Genomic DNA, 16,865 nt, shown 5'->3' with positions numbered 1-16,865 from the left:
AATGTCGACAGACAAATCTCAAAAAAGTAGAAATGACTAGGAGTAATATTTAAAGGATCTAATTCTATAAACACAATTTCTTGGATATGTCACACTTCAAAAACCTGCACCAAATGTAGGCAAATGTTAGCACCAAATAGATACTTTGTTTCTCCAACCCTGAAGAGCTAGTTTTGTTTCATGTCAATTCTGTCATGGGTGAAGACTGGATGCAAAAGTTTTCCTAGAGATTCAGTATGTGTATGTATATACATATGTATACCATGTCAGCCTTAACTGGAGGTACTCTATGATGAAAAATCTTGAAAGTTTGGAAGCTTAATTCCAATCTGAGATCCTAGAATAAACTAATGACTTTGGACAGGTTCTGGAATTATCCCAGTGTCTTAGAGATCCTATGGAGTAAAAATTACCTGTATCACATTTCCAAGGACTGAAGGTAAGTCACCATCTGTCCCAGTATTTTCCCTTTTACATCCAGAAAGTGACATTCATAGAGCCAGTTATGGTTTAGTTATTTATTAACTTGAACTCTTGTTAATATATCATTTAAAGTATCCAAATCACATTTAAGGAATACCATGGGCAATATTTGTAAAAGCCCAATGATGTCTCAGTGCTATTAATGAATTCTCTGGCAACAAAATTCTCTTATAATGAAATCAAATCATATTAACTAGATATCAAAATACTTAGAAATAGACATAGATCCATAGATCTAATATACACATTATACATAGTATATCAAATATATAATATATACAACACATCATACATATGCAAAATAATGCCCATTTATAATAAGCCTTAAAGGAATGCTGCTGCTTAAAACTTTGAATGTCCAGGACAAAAAAACCCAACAACTTGGCATATTAACTTCTTTTTGCCCACCAACAACTGGCAATAAATAGGTCAAAGCCTCAGCAAACCTGCAAAGCCATGAAAGTTTGTTTTCTGTGTTCATGTCCTCCACTTTCTATATCCTTTTACCTTTCTGGTCATTCTCTGGCCCCCACTTCTATATTCAGTAGCCTCTTTTTTTTCTTATTAAAAACAGGAAAAGATCTAATAATCTTGCTGAGTCACTGACTGAGTATACTTTTATTATAGGATGTTATTCTAATTTCCTATTTGAAAAATACAATTGCATCAAGTTAATAGTAAAGATAAGGACTAGACCTATGATTTCACTGGTATGAGAAGCTTCCAGTAAGGATCTTCTACAATCAACACAGGTTAATAGCTTCTTTGCGATGTACAGTCTTAGAGAATTGTCTATCAAGCACTACAATGTTAAGAGATTTGCCTAGGGTCACAAAGAGTGCTGCACAAGTCAGAGCCAAGACATGAACCCAGGTTTTCCTTTCTCTGAGGCTAGCAGAGAGCTATGCTCCATGATGCAATTAAAATATTTTTTAAACCATCAACAAAATATACTCAAAATCTAACTTAGAAAAGTCTAAATGACCTCATAGGCTTGCTTTACAAAATATAGGTTATTTTCTTTTTTGTTTTAATGAACAAAAATGTATTGTTTTCTTTCTCCTAACCTTATCCTACAATTGGGGGGGAGGGAGGAGGTACTTACCACAGAAGTGATTTGATTGTGTCGCAGATTAAGTTCAGTCAGCGAACTCAGGCCATTAAGATCATCAACATCATTTAAAAAGTTTCTTGCAAGGTTTAAAACTCTCAGATCACACAAATGACTGACATTTTCAATTTTTGAAATCTGTTTTTTGAAAAGTGACATAAATGGGAACAATTAATTAGTAGCACATAAAAAGACATTTCTTAAATCTATGATATAAGATCTTAAAAATTAAAGATTATATTCAGTGAATTAATTCCCCTTAGTCTCTTATTCCATAAATATGAACATATTTGCAGGTATATATGTGTATGCACATACATATATACACACATATATATTATATATATGCACATATAATAAACTTTGTAACCTTAAGCATCTTTAGCAAAAGGTGGGGCAAAATGCTTTCCCTATTTGATTTCATTAATGTACTATATTATTCCTATATTATGGTATAAAGAGAAGAGACCATAACATTTTTAGGAAATTTGTATCTTGTATCTTCTGCTTTGGGCCATGGCAAGTAATTTAAGTCAATCTTATCAATCAATAAAGTATATTCATGTTCACTATATACCCAGCACTATGAAGCAAACAAGAAAAACGTCCTCTAAGAAGTTTACAGCATAAACTGGAACAAGAATATTTTTTCAACAACCACCATCATTTAAGTATCTATTATATAGATAAGATATTGAATAAGATCATAGGTTTTTAGCCTTTTGTGTGTCACAGACCCTTTTGTCAGTCTAGTGAAACTTATGGTCCTCTCCTCAGAATAATGTTCTTTAAACACATAAAATAAAATACATCAGATGGCAAAGAAACAATTATAATTTTTTTTCCCTAAGAACAAGTTCATGGATCTCATTTTAAGAACCACTGTTCTAGATTCGGGACATAAAAAAGACAAAAATGAAAAAATAGTTACTGCCCTCTAGAAGCTAAAATATGTGGAGAAAGCAGTAAAATTCAGCAACAAACATTTATTAAGCACCCACTATGTACAAAGCAGAAAAGAAAAAAAACAAAGAACAGTTCCTACCATAAAGGAGCTTATATTCAAAAAGTAGATATTGGGTAGGGGAAAAAAGAGAAAAGCATCTGAGGAGGGATAGAAAATTAACAACTAGGAAGTTGAGGGCAGACTTCCCTTAGAAGATCCCAGAGCTGAACCTTAAATGATGCTCCTAGATGTAATAGGGAACCATTGAAGACAATATACATGTATTACACAAATTACAAAGTATGAGAATATGCTATAAAACTAAATAACAAACTAGGTAATACAGACTATAGGTCTTTCAGTATTGTATTTCAAAGATGGAACAAATCAAGAGATCGACAGGAGTAGGCAGAATAAATTTGTTCAATATTTAAATACAATAATGCTTTTTATTTTGATTGAGAAAATATGCACACAAATTTATATCCTACCCATATATTCTCTGACATTACTCAATAATAAAAATATAGTTTCCATGCAGAAAATAATAGGAATTAATGTAAAACTCTGATGCTGGAAAGAACCTTTTTCAAGATGAATGTCTTGTTATTCTCTATTAGTCTTGCAATACATTTAATGTACTTTATATAAAGTTAATAAAGGGGAAAATAACACAATTCAAAAAACTATCACAGATCACCTAGTATTATTTACTTGTTATCTTATGTTTTCAAAGTTGCTAGTGAGATGAAGCTTTTATTAGATTTGGAATCCAATTAGCATGTTGACATTTGGAGAAAAGCCTATTCTCAAATAAGACTATTAGGTCTTGTACTCCAAAAATATACATAACCACAATTATATAAATGAAGTTAATATGCTATGCTAACATTTAGTAATCCTTAAAAAAGTGAAAGATTTTCAGAAAAAGCTTAAGTGTAGCAAAATTGTAAAAATCTCCCTTACAGTGGGTACCAAGTACCATCCATCCATATCAGAAGTATTTGGCTTTATCCACCCATTCATCTTTTAGAAGAGCAAGGAGAAACCAGGACAAGAGTAATTTGCATCATAGCATTTGCCCCAAAGGAGGCAGAAGAAAGTCAAATAAGAAAAGAAAAAGAAAAGTCTTTCTGAATCCCCAACAGAATCTTGTGAAAGATGCCCATCCAGCAATGAGAATCTTGTATACTAGAGGAATAAGTCTGTATACTAGGGGAAGAAGAAGCCATAGAGGATAAACTCACCATCAGCTGACCTTGAATGAAAAACCAAGAAAGAGATATTCCTACAGTCACCAGGAGAGTACCTAATGTGAAAGGTGAGGTATGGGATCCAGGTATGAAATAACAGGTCCAAAAAACTTAGATCTTTAAGGAGCTATAACATTATCAGCTAAAGGTAAACAGTCTAGCTGCTGGAAGAGATGACAGTTATTTCCTATTAAGGAGAGCCAAACAGCAAAGCCAAGTGGTAGAGGGTAGGGAGTGAAGTACACAGAGTACCAATAAGTAAGAACAAACAATAAGGCAATTCTAACTTGTTGGGGCCATACCCAACATGGGACTATGTATCATTAAGGCCAGCAGGGGCCCCCAAACTACGGCCTGTGGGCCACATGTGGCCCCCTGAGGCCACTTACCCAGCCTGTACTGCACTTCCGGAAGGGACACCTCTTTCATTGGTGGTCAGTAAGAGGAGCACAGGATGCATTCACATAATCCTTTGTGTGGTGCCTTGTTCTGAAAGTAACTGAATGAGAACGAGGCACCTTGTAAAGGATTATGTGGCTGCACAATGGAAGACATCAGTATGGTGAGCAGCAATCTGGGGGAGGGGATTCCATACTGTGTATACTGCTGCTTGTGCAAAGTGTGACAGAATCCCTATGCATTTATTCATAGTTAGTTTGTTTTTTATAGTCCGGCCCTCCAACAGTCTGAGGGATAGTGAACTGCCCCCCTGTGTAAAAAGTTTGGGGACCCCTTAATTTAAGGGGATTATGCGGGTTCCAAGTAGGGCATGTAGTATACCAGGATGGGAGGAGGTGGTGAAGCATTTCTTGACACTCAATGGACTAGAAGCAAGCATTTTTAACTCCATTGTTCTGACACTCTTACCTTTTAATAGTACTGTTCTGATTCCCTTCCTTTAGGATGGAGAACCTCTAATACTTTACTCAATTTAAGATTACAGAACCATTCTATACCATTACTATACTTGGTTTCCTTACTCCAGATATCAACATCCCATAATTATTTCCTTAGCTTTATCAAAATTTTGTGTTTTAGGGGTTTTTTTCTCCTGATGGCTGGAGCTTTATAACCTAAGCTTTTTCAAACTAGGTCTTTTAGGAGCCTCATTAGTTAGAAAACCCTTTTGTTCATCCAACATCTCATTATACAATTCAACCATAAAACGAAAACAAAAATTCAGGTTACAACAATAGTAGCCCTATCTTAACAAAATCCTTATGAGTACTTTATCAAGAAGAGTCTCCTCTTTAAACTGAATTTCCTTTCTCTACCCAATCATAAATAGGAACATATGTATTCCATAGCTTTGTTTACTAAATTTTCTGCTTCTTCTGTAGGATGGCAAAAGTAACACCTGACTTAGAGGCAGGGCATTTGGGTTAAAGACCCTAGCCCTGATTAATCCTTAGCTCTGTGACCACCTCAAAAAAAGTTTCTTTTTCTCTTTTTCTTTTATTTTTAGGCAAATCTAATTAAGTCTAAGCCTTTTAAGGCTTAAAAATAGTTAAAAGCCTTGTTGATAGTTTAGAGGGGAAACAGCTATCCTAATACACTGATAGTAAAAATGTAGATAGGTATAAACATTTTGGGAAATAATATGGCAAAATTCAAAAAGTTGTAAAACTGATCAAATTTTTGACCTTGTTATGCCACAGCCTGAACTTTAGAAAAAAATTAAAAAGGAGAAATAATACCTACCTATACGAAAATATTCATATCTATTCTATTCATAATACCAAAACACTGGGGGGAGGCAGGAAATCCACATATCCAATACATGGAGAAATGCTAAATACATGATGTTTAAGTTATCAATCCATCAATAAGCACTTCTTAAGGTCCTACTAAATGCCAAACACTGTAATAAGTACTGTGGATACACAGACAAGAGTGAAACGTCCCTGTGTTCAAGGATCTTACATTCTAATAGGAGAGACATGTGTATATGTATTTATAGCACACATACAAAATGAATACAATACAGTTTTGGGAAGGGGAGTTAATAGGGGTGGGTATCAAAAATACCTTCATTAGAAAGTATTTTTAATTAATTTAATTAATTAAAAGACTTTAAACAAAGTCTTTTTGTGTTAATTTGTTTCAATTAATCAGAATTTTTTTTCTTTCTTCTCTCCTCTCCCAACTGAAGGGCAGAAGAAGAAAAGCAAAATTCTTCTAATAAACACAATCAAGTAAAACATATTCCTATGTTGGCCATGTCCAAAAGTGTATGCTTCTGACTGCCTATTGTATACACATCATCTCTTTTTCAAGAGAAAACAAATTTATCAGCAGTTCTCTGGAAATATCATTGGTTCATCATTGCATTCATTGATTAGAGTGCTTAAATTTTTCCAAACTGTTGGTCTTTACAATGTTTTAATTGTGTAAATTCTCCTGGCTCTGTCTTTTTACAGGTGAAGAATATACTCCCTTCTCACCTCTACCTTTTAGAAACCTTAGCTACCTCCAAGATTTAGCTCAAGTGTTAATAGGTAGTACCCTCCCCCCTCCTCAAATTATCTGATATTTCCTCAATTGTTGATTAATCATGCTTATAAATATAAAGTACAATGTAAGCAACCTCTTTTAGGAAATGGATCAAATTTTTGTTTTGTTTCAGTTTTGTTTTTTTACCTTTGTATTTACAGCTGCCTAGCAAAGTTCTACACATAGAGTAAGTACCTTATTGAACTGAAATAAAAATCATGGCATCATAGACTTGGATCAAGAAGGGGTTTTTGAGACTATCTGATCTAATACACTCATTTTACAGATGAGGAAACTGAAAAGGTTAAGTAACTTGCCCAAGCTCATACAGGGAGTAAGTAGCTAAGCTGGGATTTGAATGCAGGTACTCTGACTCAGAACCAGCCCATTTTCCATTATACCACACTGACTCAATATTGCTACTTATGGGGAGAAGGGAACTAAATCAATCATAAAGATACATACAAGTATACTTTGTTAATATAAATTTTTTTTAAAACGCGACAAGGGGAAAATAAAGAGAACATTACAACAGATTTTTAAACAAGAAAGCTGCTTTGCTGGCTTTTTGCAGGGAGAAGATGAACATACAAGTTAAGCTACAGCAACTAACATGTATGTTCTACACCAGTGATGACACACCTTTTAGAGGGGTGAGTGATGTGAGAAATGTCCTCAGGTGCCCAAGGAGAGAGGGAAAGGAGCAACCTGGCCTCATGTCCCTCTGGCTTTCTCATAATGAAATCTGGTGAACTCTGTGCTGGGGTGAAGGCATGCATGCCCACAAAAAGGGTTCTGAGTGCCTTCTCTGGCATGCATGCCATAGGTTTGCCATCATGGTTCTATACCTTAAGAGAGAGAAGGTACAAGAGAGGCCAGGAATCATCAAAAATCAGAGCTATATATAAGGAGTTGAAGGGATGTGGAGACTCCTTATCTCAAGCTTTGCTGGGTCCAGAGAAGAAACATATAAGGAAAAATAATGATTAAATGTGGCTCATGATGTTTCAGTTTCTTAGCTTTTTACATCTAGAAGGTGGAATTATAGAAAAGAAGAGGAGAACATGCTTGGCAAGTCTGCAACTCTCCTCCATTTGTTGGTCTGTCCTAATAGAAACATAAGGATATGACGGACATCTTGGCAACCACAGCCCTAGCATCTAGCAGAAACATTTAAGGATCCTCAGTAGATGGATATAATCAAACTCTCTAAGAATAGAATCTACAAAATAAGGCAAAAGACCTTTTAAATTCTATGGTTGCAACAGAGGCACAGCAAAAATTTCTAGTAGAGCAGCAATGCAATGATCCGGGACAATTCTGAGGGATTTATGAGAAAGAACGCTATCCACATCCAAAGAAAGAACTGTGGGAATAGAAACACAGAAGAAAAACATATGATTGGTCACATGGTTCAATGCGGATATGATTGGGGATGTTTACTTTAAATGATCACTCTATTGCAAATATAGGTTTTGAACAATGATACATGTAAAACCCAGTGGAATTGCTTGTTGGCTCTGGGGGGTGGGTAGGAAGAACATTAATCATAGAACAATGGGAAAATATTCTTAATTAATTAAATAATTAATTTAAAAAAATTTTTTTTTCTGGTAGATTTACTGTTGAATGGTTATAGTGAGATCAAAGTATACGACCATCCCCATGAGTGAATGAGGTAGAGTAAAACTGATGAGACTAATAAACTAGAAGGCCCAGGTATTTGAGAGGACATTAAGTATATATTAAAATTTCTGAGGAGGAGTTTAAGATTAAGAGCCCTGTGAGCTTTGAATTGAACTCCTTAAGAAAGGAGAGGAAATGACTTGGTTACCTGTAAATGACAGCAACAAGGATATGGACAAGTAATAGATATGGATAAATGCATTCACAGATATTTCACAAAAAAGAGACTTGAATGAACAAAAAGAAAAAGCCAAAAAATTTATTTGATCTGAAAAAGTAAATGGGTTGACTGTCTTTTAAGAATGAAACAGTTTTATACTTGGTAGCAATTGGCTTTAGAATGAATACTAATACATATTATGAAACTTGAATGCTAAGGTAACTTCTCTTTTTAAAAATTATTTTAGGTCACAAATAGCCTATTGCTCTGAATTATCTCAAAGAACAAGATTACATAGCAGAAGATTTATAGTTCAATATATTATGATACTAATATATCACATTCCATTTCTTTTTAAAATATACCAACTGTGGACCCTAGTTATTTCTTATTAAAAGACAAAAATCGGAAGTCTCAATTACTTCTTGATTCTATGTATCTATTTTAAGCCAGTTAAACTTATCTAACCTACTGAAAAGGACACTGAACTTCAAATCTAGTAGTTCTAGGTTCAAATCTTGTCAAGACATTTGCTAACTGTATGGATTCTAAGCAAATCATTTAACTCCTCTGTATTTCAGTTTCCTCATCTAGAAAATGAGTGCAGCAAAAAATAACTTAAATTCCAGAGAACCAGTAATAAAGCATGCTAATCACCTCCTGACAGAGAGATGAAGGACTCAAGATGCAGAATAAGACATGAACTTCTGGACCTTGCCTGTGCAGGAGTTTGTTTTACTTAATTAACTATATTTGTTACAAGGTTTATTTTGTTTCCCCAATTAAGGAGAGGTAGAAGGGAAAATCAACACTTATTAATTTTTAAAAATGGAAAGAAATAAAGGATTGGATTAATAGCCTCTAAAGTCCTTTTCAGTGCTAAATCTAAATTACTATGACCCTATTGCCATGAGCTCTGTGTGTTGACTAAAAGAAAGTAGTTAACAGGATTTTGTCTCCTGAAAAACCTCAACTGTGCAGTCTAAAAATTCAACCCTTCATTTCTGCAATTATGTATGTACAAGTTATCAACTTAGCCTAGGGCAACTACAGTCATTCCAGTGGATATATATATATATATATATATATATATATATATTCTTAAGAGAATGAGATTGCCCCAAAGGGACATCACTGGGTTGTGTATGTGTTGTCAGGGCTAGACAAAATTAGTGCCTCAGTTAATTAATTGCTAGGCCCTCAGTGACCTAGGCTTAAAGTTGGCTTCAAAGCTAGTCAGGTCTAAGAGTTGTCTAAAACGAAGTATCCTAGACCCTATAAGCATCTAACAATAAAGGGAATGGAACTAGATTTAATATTTGTCATCACTGATGATATGACCTCTGAAGTAGATTTCAATTCAATGATACCATGATATAAAAACACATGTGTATACATTCAGATTTTGTTCTTCATACTCAAAATGTTGCTTCTATTATTTTCTATGCATTTGAATAAATACTAAAAATGTTGGGGAAAAAACCTTGATTTCTGGATTTAGTAAAAGTTTGAATACATAAAAGAAATATTAATAATGTTTATAAAGCTCTTAGCACAGTCCCTGGCACATAGCAAGTGCCTAATAAATGCTTTCCCCCTTCCCTCCCATACTATAGCAAATTATTCACTTTAAAAAACTGATGTGGGATCATTTTTGTTTTTACACAGAAATTGTGAATATCCTGTATAAAAATTAAGTTATACAGACAGACATTACATTTGGTCTTCTAAGGGAGAATGATGGTTTGAAATAAGTATTACAAAAATAAGCTGATGAATATTCTAGTTGGATGCTGAACTATGTCTGTATCATTCATAGCTTACAATTTTATCTTGGGAGTTGTTTCATGCTTGTTATATTTTCCACTCATCAGCTTTTTTTCTGGTAATGAAGGAGAAAAAATAAAATTGAGAAGTTTGTCTATCATATATTAAAGCCAACTTCCTTTTTACTGAAACTATTGAAAATAGCTCAGGCATACTATCTCTTTCAATCTTATCTCCCCTTATTGGTTCCTACTATGGATCTATCTATTGCAAGAAAATGTGACTAAATATATTTGAATTAGTAAGTTATAATTTTCTTTTATAATATAAGTGAAAAAATCTAAAATTCTGGCATACAGAAATATAATATAATACAGAATAGAAAGAAATAATGAAAAGTGAAAAATTCTGAGAAAAAAGTAAATGAAAACTACCTGAGAGTGTGAACTAAAAGATGCCAAATTAATTAAAGCTATCTTGTTAGAATGAAGATACAAAATTTAATTCGACTAAAGAATTGCTTTTCCTTCTTTTATTAGGTTCTTTTGAGGTAAAAAAAGTATTTTCATAAAAGTTTTAACTAAAAATATTTTTCAGGTGGGATAGCGTAGTTACATTTTTGGATTTTGATTTTTTGTTAGTTTTTTTTTACATGAAAGTAGTGAAAATTAGTTACTGATTTTCAAGATCTAGTTCACACAATAACAGAAATTAGAAGTTAGATGGCATTAGTTATTGTGAGCACCTTGTGAAATAAAAGATGTGAAAGTGACATTAAAAACATTAAAGCATATTGGCCAATATGACAGCAAAGGAAAGTGATAAATGTTGGAGGTGATGTGGCAAAAGTGGGACATTAATACATTGCTGGTGAAGTTGTGAATTGGTCCAACCATTCTGGAGGGCAATTTGGAACTATGTGCAAAGGGCTTTTAATGAATGCCTGCCCTTTGACCCAGTCATACTACTGCTGGATTTGTACCCCAAAGAGATAATAAGGAAAAAGATTTGTACAAAAATATTCATAGCCATGCTCTTTATGGTGGCAAAAAACCAGAAAAGGAGGGGATGTCCATCAATTGGGAAATGGATAAATAAATTGTGGTATCTGTTGGTGATGGAATACTATTATGCTAAAAGGAATAATGAACTGGAGGAATTCCATGTGAACTAGAATGACTTCCAGGAATTGATGCAAAGTGAAAGGAGCAAAACCAGTAGAACACTATACACAGAGACTGATACACTGTGACACAATCAAATATAATGGACTTCTCTATTAGCAACAATGCAATGACCCAGGACAATCTAGAGGAACTTGTGAGAAATAGTGCTATCCACATCCAGAGAAAGAACTGTGGAACCAGAAATGCATTAGAAAAATATATGCTCAATCTAGTGCGATAGGAATGTGATTAGGGTTTTTATATTAAAGGATCACTCTACTGCAAATATGAATAATATAGAAATATGTTTTAAAAAATGATACATGTATAATCCAGTGGTACTGCTTGTCAGCTTTGGGAGGGGGGGGAGAAAGTGGGGAAGAAGAAGAGAGTATGAATCATGTTACCATGGAAAAATAGTCTAAATAAAAATTTTAAAAACATTAAAGCATTATAAAAACCTATAGACAGGTTCAGAATAAGGAAAAAAAATTTGCACATCCTAAGCAAGGTCAAATATGCACAAATACTTTTCTGTCATTTTCCATGAAAAATAAATTAAAATTCAATAGAAAGTTCTTCATTTGATCATGAAACTACACAACAATGAAGCAGTATTGTCCTACCCCATTTCATATATAGGGCAAATTAAGGGAACCCAAGTGACATGTCAACCTGCTTCCTATATTTAGAGTTAAGGAGATCTTATGTAGCAATGAGAAGCAACAGAAAGGTATCCAAGAAGTTGAGGGTAATATAAGAGCTGGGACTAGAAGTAGGAAGGTAAGCATCAACCTAGGTTCAAAACCCAGGAGAGACCAATGAGAGATATATTTAATATTGCTTTTCCTAAATGCACATATGTTTTTAGTAACATAAATTTCTGTTCTGTTGTCTATGGCATATAGCTTTGGAGGAGGTGTTAAATTATGCATTGTAAAGGCTCAAACCCTCCAATGGACAATAGTACAAAGAGAACACAATTTCCCATGCAAGGCTATTATTTTATCCCATCTTTATAACAACTCTGTGAGGAAAACCACTGGTTCAATGTGTTATTTAATTTAAAGACATGTACATTTTAATTAAAGATAATTACTGAATTCAAAAGAAATAAATCTCAAGCAATCAAGTCAATACTAATTGAGTGTGTATGAAGTTTTTGTACTAGAAATGTTGTGATTCTTTCACAAGGTGCTGACAATGTAGGTGGTGAGAGAAGAAACTCACAAGAAAAGTTAAATAGCAATTCAAAACTACAGATTTATTACATGCCAGATAATGGCATAAAAATGACAAATGTTATAAAAGTTTTTAAAAGGAAAAGATTTGTGGAGAACATAAAGAATGGTCATAAAGAGTTAATGATATAATCCAGATCAAATTATTTACCATCTCCAAGAGTGGAGAGGGAAGGAAAGGAAGAAGACAATTTGGATCTTATAATTTCAGAAAATGTATGTTGAAAATTCTTAATACATGTATTTGGGAAAATAATATAATTTTGAGTAAATAATAAGATTAAAAGAGTTCATGAAGGTAAAATTTAATCTAGACCTTGAAAGACGAAGATTTTTACCACATATAGATAGGGTACTGAGTTTGGAGTCTAAAGAATCTGGTTTTATTTCTTACTCTGCTGCTTACTACCTGTCTGCCTTTTGACAAATCACTTAGGGTCACTATGCCTCAGTTTCCTCACTTGGAAGGCTAAATCAGATGACATGAGGTTTCTTCCAGTTTTAAATTCTGTGATCTTATCATTGGAACAGAGAAACAGGCAGAGAGAACATAATTAGAAAAGCCATAGATATTGGAGTTGTGCAGTATTTCAAATAACTGAACAGACTGGCTAGAGAAAAGTGTTTATAGAGGAAAGTAGCAGGAGATAAAGTTGTTAAATTAAGTGCAGGTCCTCGAAGGCATCGAGTACCAAAATTAGGTCTTTTATCTTGCAAGTAACATAACAAAACAGGCATTTATGGATACCTAGGCTGGCAATACTGTGTAAAAAAGAGTAAAGAAATAGACTGATAGAAGGTGGACTAGCTAGAAGCACAAGAGGGATTTTAAAAGAAATAAATGTAACAACAGAGTACATAAGAAATTAAATTATATTAAATCACCAGCTAGGCCTAGAGATCAGCTACCTAAGGTACAACATACAAAGGAAGACAAGACTTCATGACAGATAGAATGACAGTTTTTCATGTTGCCTATTTTTTAAGGGTGAATATTTTTAGTGTCAGAAAAAATGAGGATTATAATACCTGTACTACCCACCTCAAAGGATGTCATGAGGTACAAGTAAGTTAATGAATATAAAGTGCTTTGTAAATTTTATAGTATTATATAAATTTTAACAATGATAACAAAGAAAAAATCAACAAGTCATGGTTATTAAATAAATAATAGGGAATCACTGGTATACACACTACCTGAGACATTTGCTATAAAAAGAGGAAAAATGTAACATATGTTACACTTGACCCCACAAATACATGCCAAATTTTGTATATTGGTTCCCTAACCTCCCACCAAATAAACAACACAACAGATTAATCTCCATGTAGCTCCACAACAGAGTATACTCTCTATAGGAGAACAAAAACATAACTGGGCAGAGAGAGTCATGCCAGTAAATAAACAAAAATCAACATGGTTGGATTTTGAGTTATATTTAATATAATTAACTTGTTCTGGTCAGAAGTTATAATGATAATATGTACCTTTGCCTCCTAAATGTCTAACTTTCATATAAATCAGTAAAAGGGTCCTTAGACAATTATATATATATATATATATATATATGCTCTTAAAAAAAAACTGAGAGAAAACATACTGTAAATACACTTTTCCTTGCATTTGTTTCCAAAGAAATAGAAATATGAATACCTGATTTCCATGAAGGTCCAATACATCCAGGCTTTTCAGATTATCCAGATTTGAGATTTTCTTAATTCTGAAATATTTAAATTTTGACAAAAGTTGCTTTTCATTGATAAAAAGAAATTTATAAACTTAATCCTTAGACAAATCTTCAGAAATCTATTTTCCATCTTGTTCTGGCTTTTATATCAGAGAATTTCATTTTCCCTACTTATTTACTCAACTATTTAGAAAAAAAAGTATTCATTTTAGAATAGAATGTAGAGAGTTGGAAGGCACCTTTGAGATCATCTAGTCTAGTCCCTTAATGTTCCCAATTGTTATTAAGATAAACCAGAATTGACTGAGCATCTCTAGCTGGTACACTTGAGAGTATGCTTGCAGCTGGAGAGATTTGTCTTCAAAAATCACCTTACAAAATTACTATGCAACCATGGGTAAGACACTGAGACTTAGTTTCCTTATCTACAAAATATGAATAATACTATCTAAAGTTCCTGTGTTCCTAAAGTTGCTGTAAGACACAAAATTATTTGCAAGTCATAAAACACAATATTAGACTAAGATTTATAACAACAAACTATAATATAGATGTCTCATTTGAAGCAACAGATACAAAACTTTAGATTTTTGAATTAAATTTTGTCAAACATATTTTTCCAAATCAATTCATATTTCCCATTGATATACATTATAATTTCAAAGACATAATTTCCAATAGAAAATTATATTAGAAAATCATAAAAAGTATGTCTTAAAATGCAACAAGCCTTGTAAAACAGAAATGAAATAACTTTGGAATTCTAAGAATTTCATGCTATGCTCCATCAAAATGTTAAATATATTTGCCTAAGTTTCATGATATTCTCTAGTTGACTGAAGAACCAAACAGAACCTACATGGAATTTGGAAGTCCTATCCTAATCACTCTGGGAATCAGCCTGACTAAAGAGGTTACTTTTAACTTAGACCTACTAACATGTGTGATATTATCTTCATATATAGCAGTAGGATCTGATCTGCCAGCTTATGAAAAAAAACTGAATTTTTATTATAATGAGTAAAATGGGGTAACAATATTCAATGTCTTGCTACCTAATAACTTAACACTTCAATAATCCCTGTTCTCTAAAACCAGAATGCCTGGCCTGTATCAATCCCTATATTCACCCTTACCTACCTCTCAACTCCAACACTTCTCTAAACTTCTTCCAGAACTACTACTCCTTTCTGCTGTAACCTATTGAACTACTAATGTATTGTGGACAAACATCTCTTTCTCTTAAAACCATTTTTTTGCATTTTTCCTCCAATTCCTCAATTTAGTAGATGTCTGGCCATGTCTAGGCTCCCTCTCAGTGTACATTTCTCACTTCCACAGTTTCAATGGCAACAGGAGGGAAGTTAGTCTAATAAATCTGAAGTGGCAGTTTGGGGGCATGGATTCACCACATTTGGATCAATCAATTAAAGAAGCATTTATGACTATATGTCAAATAACTTAATCATTTTTCCTTCTCCCAAATGATGGTAGTAGCTGAAGTTGAATGAGAGACAGGACAGGAGAGGATCAGCAACTCAGCTGAGCTGTTGAAAAATGGTTGCTCCTGACTATAAGGCAGCTGCCACTACAGACATACAGAAATAATGGATTTGTTTCTTTGGACTTGAAATATTTAGAATCCTACTAATGTAAATGAAAAGACAGGAATTTGTTGTTGGTGCCAGAAATATGGATCTAACAAATGGGCAGTTAAGTAACATTAACATTGCAGTTACTAGCATGGGGAGGGGGGGGAAAGCAGGATCTCTGGTACTTACATGACACCTGCTCTGAACTAAAAAGTTTAGATACTATGATATTCACTGTTCTTTAGGTTATAGCAGAAGAATATATAGGTCAGATAACATTAATGGTTGGCCCAATCATTAAAGCTATTAAATCAGATGAGTTTTAAAGTTGTGGATGGAATAACAAAAAGAAATAAAGTTCTATACCAAGTTCAGCTGCCTTCACAAGAAGATTGAATCAAATAAGCCTTTAGGTGGTTTGAGCTATTTTAATATATAGATATTAAAAACCAGAGAAGTTTTGAGTTATTATATCATAACTGCTAAGGATGGTATCACCTTTACCCTGAAAGAGACAGCAGGTATATGTGATTGATTAAAAAAACCTTCTCACTTTGGAAGTTCACTGCACCTCCATATTTCAAATGCTACAAATATACTTTGTCCTCATGGTTATTTTCCCTGGTTGGCTGCTCCTCCCAGGACTTCCATTTTTAAAAAAGCACCCAGGCCAACCATGGCTTTATTCCTCACCAGGCTCTACTCCCAACTCTTTGGATTATCTCTCCCATGCCAGAAAAGCCTCTTCACCTTGGAAATCCACTTAATCTTTGGATTTCTCCCACCTGAAGTATATTTTGTCCCAGTGGCTCCTTCTTCTGATTGGACAGTTCTTCTAAGAACCTCCATTTTAAGGAAAATGCCCAGGCCAAACAATATCCACTGTGCCAGCTGGCTGCCTTACTATGGTATTATAAGGCATTAATATATTATTTATTATTATGTAATAATAAATTAAAAATAATAAATATTAATATAAGGCATATTTTTTACTACCCTTTTATAGAATTTTTCTAGGAATAGCATGATGTCCTATAAAGAAATATATTGGGAGTCTGAAAGATCTGGATCCAAGTCCAGCTCCTTACATATTCTGTGTGTAGAGTATGATCTAACATAGTAGATACCTCAGATAACTGCTAAATTGCAAAAGAGCTGCTGATCTGAGAAAGCTGAGAAAATTTCCTACATCAATGAAATCTCAAATCTAAATCAGAAAAAAAACTTTCTTAAGAATAAATGTTAAATACATAGGTTAATAGTCTGAAGTAGTCACTTT

The 16,865-nt window shown here is 33.6% G+C and overlaps 1 protein-coding gene across 2 annotated transcripts in view; it reads right to left on the bottom strand.

The window, feature by feature from the left end:
* Positions 1-16,865, bottom strand: part of LRRC49 (leucine rich repeat containing 49) — a 192,994-nt gene that overhangs the window by 147,129 nt on the left and 29,000 nt on the right. For both annotated transcript variants that reach the window (XM_001367936.5, XM_056809108.1), the window contains 2 exons: positions 13,961-14,027; positions 1,589-1,732 (listed from right to left, as the gene is read on the bottom strand). In XM_001367936.5, the coding sequence (XP_001367973.1) occupies positions 1,589-1,732; positions 13,961-14,027 (211 nt within the window). The remainder of the gene's footprint in view (positions 1-1,588; positions 1,733-13,960; positions 14,028-16,865) is intronic.

This window comes from Monodelphis domestica, chromosome 1, assembly GCF_027887165.1.
Source record: "Monodelphis domestica isolate mMonDom1 chromosome 1, mMonDom1.pri, whole genome shotgun sequence".
NCBI lineage: Eukaryota > Metazoa > Chordata > Mammalia > Didelphimorphia > Didelphidae > Monodelphis > Monodelphis domestica.
Note: the sequence above shows the minus strand (reverse complement) of the source record. Positions and strands in the feature narration are given on the sequence as shown.